The 7,571-nt window shown below is 39.7% G+C and overlaps 1 protein-coding gene across 1 annotated transcript; it reads right to left on the bottom strand.

Moving 5' to 3' along the window:
• Positions 1-2,670: 2,670 nt before the first annotated feature.
• On the bottom strand, positions 2,671-6,453 carry p2ry10 (P2Y receptor family member 10). Its single transcript, XM_084430528.1, has 3 exons — positions 6,315-6,453; positions 5,145-5,410; positions 2,671-3,976 (listed from the first exon to the last, which is right to left on the bottom strand). Exons 2-3 carry the CDS (start codon positions 5,366-5,368, stop codon positions 3,148-3,150), a joined length of 1,053 nt encoding a protein of 350 aa, XP_084286654.1. The 5' UTR covers positions 5,369-5,410; positions 6,315-6,453; the 3' UTR covers positions 2,671-3,147.
• Positions 6,454-7,571: the final 1,118 nt, after the last annotated feature.

Below are 7,571 nucleotides of genomic sequence, written 5' to 3'. Positions count from 1 at the left end.
ATTTGTGTTATCTGATGTCCATAGATCGATGAATATGCAGTATCTTTTCTATTATTTTTTACATTTCGTCAAATAACCTGGTGTTTGAAATTTAAGTGATTAGTTTGCTCAGTCAGTAAACTAAATGGAATACTTATAGTTTTGCATTTTGACTCCTATCAGTGCTTTTTATCTGTACGTTATCAGTTCATCCTGTTAGAACTTGATGTCTGCATTATAGAAAAATGTCTCTGTCATGCAGTCAGTAGAAAGTTATTTTCTGTTTCGTAACTTCTATTCAAATTAATCTTTAATGCCTGTCACTATTAAACTTCAAATACTTCATAGAGCGTTTGCAACTACACAATGAAAGGGAATCATTTTGGTCAAAACAATACTTGATATACATAAAGTTTCAGTTTATGTTGTAAACTTTATATTTTGAATAAATCACTCTTTCATAAACAAGGTCATGCAGCTAGACTCCATTTACAAATCTCTTTTTTTTTTTGTGCAAAACTCTAAACACACTCTCACTCACTAAAACACATTTCACACTGTAATGCAAATGTGACATAAAACACAAGCGGCAACATTTAAACACAACTACCACACAGTTGTCACCATTTACACGCAACAGCTCAAAAATGTTCACACTTGTTTCTAATGATGTGATCAAACCAACTGTACATAATACAAGCCAGCAGCTCAGAGTGCACAGATGCACTGAATGATGATGTGAACAATCTGAGAGGAAGAGCAGGTCAGTGTGGTCAAGGCTGGATCTGGAACTCTACAGGGCTTTTCCTCAGTCTGAGCTCAACATGAAGACATGATACTGACTCTTCTGAGTGACTGTATGGCATGGGCAAACTCAGTCCTGCAGAGTTCAGCTCTAACCCTAATCAAACACACCTGAACCAGCTAATCAAAGTCTTCAGGATCTCTAGAAGGCCACAGGTGAGTTTGACCAGGGCTGGAGATGAACTCTACAGGACAGCCGGCCCTCCATGACTTTGGACTACTGTATTTTTACAGTATGCAATTGATGAATATACAGATATTCAACAGTATACAATACTCAATGCAATACTATATCTGCAGTACAAACAGTATATAATATATTCACAGATTTTGTTTACTGTATGCATTATACATTTTTTTCCTGTAACCACATGCTCTGGATTAGGGCTGTCACAATGCTAGATTTTTCACACCACGGTTATTGTGGCCAAAAGAATTCACGATATCGATATATCGGGAATTAATTCAGTCAAATAAATTTTTACTTTGTTTATATAGTTTTTCTTTTTTCAAATTCTTGTGAAGGAAGACAAGCGTGTGAAGTTTATCTGGTGTGAAGCCAAACACTGTCTGAAGGTTTCCTGAAGAACTGAAAAGCTCTTAAACCTGTTGTTGCGCCGGCGCCAATAAAGTCATGCAGAGAGCAGATCTGAACAAAAAAATCAAGTGCAAATACAAATACAAAAATAAGATGAGTAAAGAAAACGGGGTTCCTAATAATCACCCTTTATTAAATATATGAACACAGAAACCCCATGTTAACAGGTTAATGTCACGTTTCCCATTCCATGAGTACAATAATAGCAATTTACTCTCTGTAAAATGGCGTAATCCGCAGGGTGATGGACACGGAGATGGGTAAAAAGGTTGATGGCTACACATTCTGCAGCGCCGCGTCGCGTGTAGGACAACTCACTTTCTCAGTTTATGGACAGCAATATTCTTAAGTTTAAGGACATTATGAAATTAAGATAATGTCTGTACTATGTTATGATTGTACTGTACAGTTAAATACAATAGTTGCTGAGTCTGTGATCTGAACACTTTACCTCAGAGCGTCCGTTAACTGAATGAATTGAGAATATCACCTGAAAATAACATCAGCAATTTTCATTCAAGCAGCTGATTTCTGTAAATGAATGTAAAATTAAATGTATAGTGCAGCACAGGGTGAAGTCATTTACGATGATTTGAGACAAATATAATGTAAATTTAATGTAAAACTATGTAAATGGCGCTCTGTGTCGCGGCAGGATTTTGAACAAGGTCCTGAGCCGTAGCTGGGCGCCGCGGACAGAGCCGAACGGCACCGCCGGTGTGTGTGACGTTACACTCATAGAGAATAATGTGTTTGAATTTTAAAGACGTGGCGCTTCTCGTCCGGTGCGCGACCCCCTTTAAGGTGCTGTTTTCTTTAAAGCCGAAGAACTCCATACTGGCGAGTTTACTTGTTTCGTGTGTGGACAGAGTGATTCACTCTAGCGGCGCGGGCGCGGGCGAGCGCTGCGTCGTCTTCTTATTTGATAGGTGTCCGCGGGTGCAATACTGCCACCTGAGAGGTCAACCAGGTACTGGCGCTGGAGTATTTACGTGTCATGTTATCATAAGAGTCCTATTCATTTTAAACATTGTGGTTATCGCCAATACCGGTATATTGTCACACTAAATTAACACGATGTCGATATTTCATGCTTTGAATATCACGATTATCGTCAACACCGGTATATTGCGACACCCCTACTCTGGATGCTGTTCTCCATCTATGAATGCTCTGTATTGCTTATATATTGACCGATGTGTGAAAGCTTTGTTTGATTTTGGGGGTTTGTGAGTAGTTTGAAGATTTGGTTTTGTGTTTAAAGGCCCCCTGAAATCAAATTTTTTGGGGGTTTTAGTATGAATATGTTAGCCTTACGGTTATGAATGAGCTGGTGTGTTCCAAAACAATAAAAAAATTAGCATTTAGGAAATATAAGCATTCAAAACGTACAGTCTCTCACTTCTGCTAAAATGGATCAGGGATTCAATATGTCCCGCTCTACACTCTTTCAGTGGAGATTACGTCAACGCATCAAACAAAGCTGCGGGTTCCAAGGCACTTTAATGTTGTGAGAAAATGGGTGAAGGTTTTAAGAAATGTGTCTCAGCAATTGTAAAAAAACTGTAAAGGCAAGATTTAGGCATGATGTGAACAAAATACTGAGTAGTTGCTTGTTGCAGCCCAACACTAAATGTGCATGTTTGAACAGAAGGATGCCCCGGCTAGGCCCGATCAAGCCCCGGTGACAGTGGAAACACGACTGGCCCTGGCACACACTAGCAGCTCGCTTTAGACCCGACAGGGTTTTCTGATTGCTGATGGACTCACTCCCTGTATGAACTGGTGCTCTCCGTGCTCATCAGCCGGCCCCTGAGGACGGAGCTGCCGTGGCTCGACAGCTGCTGCTTGAACTCAGTGGTCAGGAAGTAGTAGATGAGCGGGTTGAGGCAGCAGTTAAGGCTCGCCATGCACAGAGAGATCGGGTGAAAGTGTCTAACAGCCTGACTCACCTCACAGTTTGTTATAATGCACTGGGTAACCATCAGATAAAACAGGAAGTTGATGTGGTATGGAGCGAAGCAGAAGAGGAAGACTCCTGTGCACACCCTAACCATGCGCAAGGCCTTCCTCGTGTTGCCAGTGGACTGTTCCTTTTGGGTACGCTGTCGCAAAGAGTTCACTATCAAGCAAGTACAGAAGATGATGACAATTAATGGACCAATAAATCCTAAGAATTCAGCAGCGGCCATCATGGAAATGGCTAAGCGAAAATCCAGCTTTTTCATTGGCAGATCTTTGAAGCACTGGCTTGATTCATTTCCTGGTATTTTCCTCATTAAAATGAAGGGTGAACAGCAGAAACCCACCACCAGCCACACTGCGATACTGATGCACACGTCGTAGCGGGACTTCCACTGCTTGGCCCGGAACGGGCGCATGAGGAACACACAGCGCTGGACGCTGATGCACACCAGGAACACGATGCTAGCGTACATGTTCAGGTATTTCAGGTAGAAGCACAGCAGACACAACACACTGCCGAAAGGCCATATTCCATGGATGTAGTAGTGAATCCGCAGCGGCAGCGACAGCACGTGAGCCAGGTCGGCTATGGTCAGGTTGATCATGAAGATGATGGCCTTCGTCTTTTTTCTGTGAATCGAAGAGAATCCGTGGCATTAGAAGACACAAGCAACTCTAAACTGACCTCAAGAAATACAAGAAAAACAAGTGCCTTGATCAGGCTCGATCAGTACCATCACAATTACATTAAACTGACAAGGAAGGTCTTTCTTAATGGTGAAAATTTCTAATTGAAAGGATTAGCTCACTTCCTGATAATTTACTCTCCCTCTAAATTATTACAAGATGTTCTTGTCTTTCTTTCTTAAGTGGAAAAGAAATGAAGGTTTTTGAGGAAAACACTCCAGGATGTTTCTCCATATAGTGTCTTCAATGGGGTCCAACGGGTCGAAGGTCCAGATGTGAGTTTCAGTGCAGCTTCAAAGTCTCGACACGATCCAGCCGAGGAATAAGAGTCTCATCTAGACAAACCAGCAGACATTTTATAACAGAAATAAACATTTGATCCTGGAATGAACCTTCATTTCTTTTCCACTGAAGAAAGAAAGACACGAACGTCTTGGAGGACGTGGGGGAAAGTAAATTATCAGGAAATTTTAATTCTGAAGTGAACTAATCCTTAACATATCAAAAAGTTTTTATATAACCAGCATTAAAATTGTCACAGAAGGCCTGTCAACATGCTAAAAAGCTAACTGCACCACCTATGAACAGAGTGACTAATAATGATAATATTGTAAACCCCGCTTGGTTCTCCAACAGATTCATAGCAGTCCTTCACGACTGTTGCGTGTCAGACTCGCCCAGAGTTTCATCATCAGTTAATGACACGTACTGTGAATGTTTACATGCCGGATAGAAATGGTGGATAGCAAACAACTACCATGTCTAGCGCTAATATTGATCATGGCTTTTCTTGAATAGAGAAACGTGTGGAACAATTGGTGGTTTGTCGTTGTCTCACTTATTGCATCATCAGTTTCGGTGCTGCTATCAGTTGTTGATTTGACGGTTGTCGTAGGAGAAATTCAGGAGACTCAGAACTTCTGAGAAGGCCAGGATTTCATCACAGGCCAAATTTGATTGCAATGGTCAAAATTTCAAACTAGCGATCAAAGACTTCCGATTTTTGCAGAGGATCAAAGGAATCTTTTAGCATTCAGAAGATTTGTCGTGGCCACAATAGTACAGTGTGCATCTGGCTTTATGAAGGTATTAATAATGCTGAACCGCTGACCTTATGAATCGACACAGCACCCACAGAGCCAGGGTGTTGCTCAGCAGGCCCGGGATGAAGATGATCAGGTAGAAGATGGTGTAGAGCTTGTTCATGGCTGTATTCCAGCCAGTCATATTAGCTGAACATGTGTTCGGACACGACACAGTCATGGATGTATTCCAGCCAGTCATATTAGCTAAAAAGTGTGCTGTGTTCGGACACGATGCATTCAGGGATGTCATGGTCAGACTTTGATTTCATTTATTGTAGACAGCAGAAAATCACTGTGGAATAAAATTGAAACAACTTTGAGTAATTACTGGTAAACTGCAACACACACACACACACACACATGCCACAAATATACTTTTCAAGCAAAACGGTTGATGACAGTGGATGAACTACAGCAGATGCACTTTTGATACTTTGATATTTTCATAGTTATTGCATTAAAATTCAGACATTTTTGGAGTGGCTTTCTAGAGTGACTGTGTGATGTGAATAAATGATAACGTTCATATAAGGTTTAAAAAATGTCACCTCCCTTCCTGTTAAAGCCTGAAGGAAGTGGCATTCACACCCGCATTGGGTATATTAAACTGTACCTCTCTTTGTGTGCTCATGTCTCATATTTCCAATTAATGGATCTGCCAGCCTTGAATTTTGATTTGATAGTAATTTCAATTTTTCTTTTTTTTTGTATAACATTTTGGTCATTAGAATCAGTATTTAATGTAAAGCTGAGTGTGCTGTAAAACTGAGAGCACATGTTGAGCAAATAGAGGAACTCGGGTTAGACTAGTATGCAAATCTGCTGATTTATTATTCTCTTCAGTTTTATTACAGAGTTGTTTTATTTCTTGTTGGCACAGGAGAGAGTGTGTGTAGTTTCTGCAGCGACTGCACAGAGCAAACATCACGACACAGCCACGATTTAGAAAAACCACAGTGAAATAAACTTAGTACAATTCATCAGATAACGCAACTATGAAAATAGCAACAACAGAATCAACTAGCATAATCACAAGTCAATATTTGCAATTCACATTTAACCTCATATCTGTATTTAAGGTGAAACATTAATGCTGCACTATATTTTTGTTTGTTTGTTTAATCCAGGAATGTTTCGAGTGTACCTAGAAAGTAAGAGTTAAGCAACAGAAGTTGTTGTTGTGCAGTTTTTCCTACCTGTTGGACTGAGCTGCGGTGTGTGTGTGTGTGTTTGGTGCTTTCCAGCTCATCATGCAGATCATGCAGCGAGAGGAAGTCTTCTGACGACATGTGCTCTATTCGTCACTCGACTGTACAGATAAACCACTAGTGAAAACAAGCTGAGACGTGTCTCAGAAAAGTGAAACCGTTTTGTGATGCTTGTTGATTTAGTGGTAGCCAGTTAGTTATAAACGTACAGTGATGTCGTTAAACCCACATAATCCACACAACACTGCTGATCCTAACCGTCAAACATCAGAAGTGCACACAAACATGACATGAGAACTGTAGTTTTGTCAGTTGGTTATCCAAAGCAAATACAGTGTGGAAGGAATATGTGTTTTCTGGGAATTAAATCCAGGACCTTGCCCTTGTTAGTTCCTTAGCTACAGGAACATGACTGGTTACAAATTTTGGTAACACTTTACAATAACAGGGCATGAATTATCATTTACGAATACCTGAATTAATAGTTACTTCAACATGAACTTATGATATAATAAGTAATAAAAATAATAATAAATAATAAAAATAACATGATATAATGTCATAACTTAGTCATAATGATTCATGCATGAATAAACGCAGCCTTAAACATGTTAGTATATGTTTGATAGTTAATGCATTAAGTAACGTTTAGGGGTAAACTAAATCAATAAGGCTAGGTAAGAATAAATAAGAAGTAATCTAATCCAAAAAATGTAATTTAATCCTGTGATGAGAAAGCTGAATTTTCAGCATCATTACTCATTCTAATATGCTGATTTGCTGCTCAAGCTCAATATTATTTTTATTAACAATGTTTGATAAAATAATTAATAAACATTTTTGTGGAAACAATGATACCATTCAAACAAAGGAGATACATTAATACTTTTATTCATCAAGGATGCATTAAATTGATCAAAAGTGGCAGTGAAGACATTTATAATGTTACAACAGATTTACATTTCAGAATGGAAAAACTGAGGCTGAGTCCCGATCAGAGCCACCAGGGGGAGCCCTCCCCCGAGCATTGATCATGCACTTCCTGTTTGCACATGTGCCTATATATGCCTTGAACAAATACCCACACTTGCGGTCTTTGCTCTTGACCACTTGTCTACTTGCATGACGTATTTCCTCTATTTTGGCCCAAGTGTTAGGGTAGGTGTAAACACTGTGTAGAACTTTTGATCACTCGATGGGACACACTTATAAATGCAAGTGTTTACAGAGCTTTTATTTATTATA

Source organism: Rutilus rutilus, assembly GCF_951802725.1.
Source record: "Rutilus rutilus genome assembly, chromosome: 14".
Lineage (NCBI taxonomy): Eukaryota > Metazoa > Chordata > Actinopteri > Cypriniformes > Leuciscidae > Rutilus > Rutilus rutilus.
Note: the sequence above shows the minus strand (reverse complement) of the source record. Positions and strands in the feature narration are given on the sequence as shown.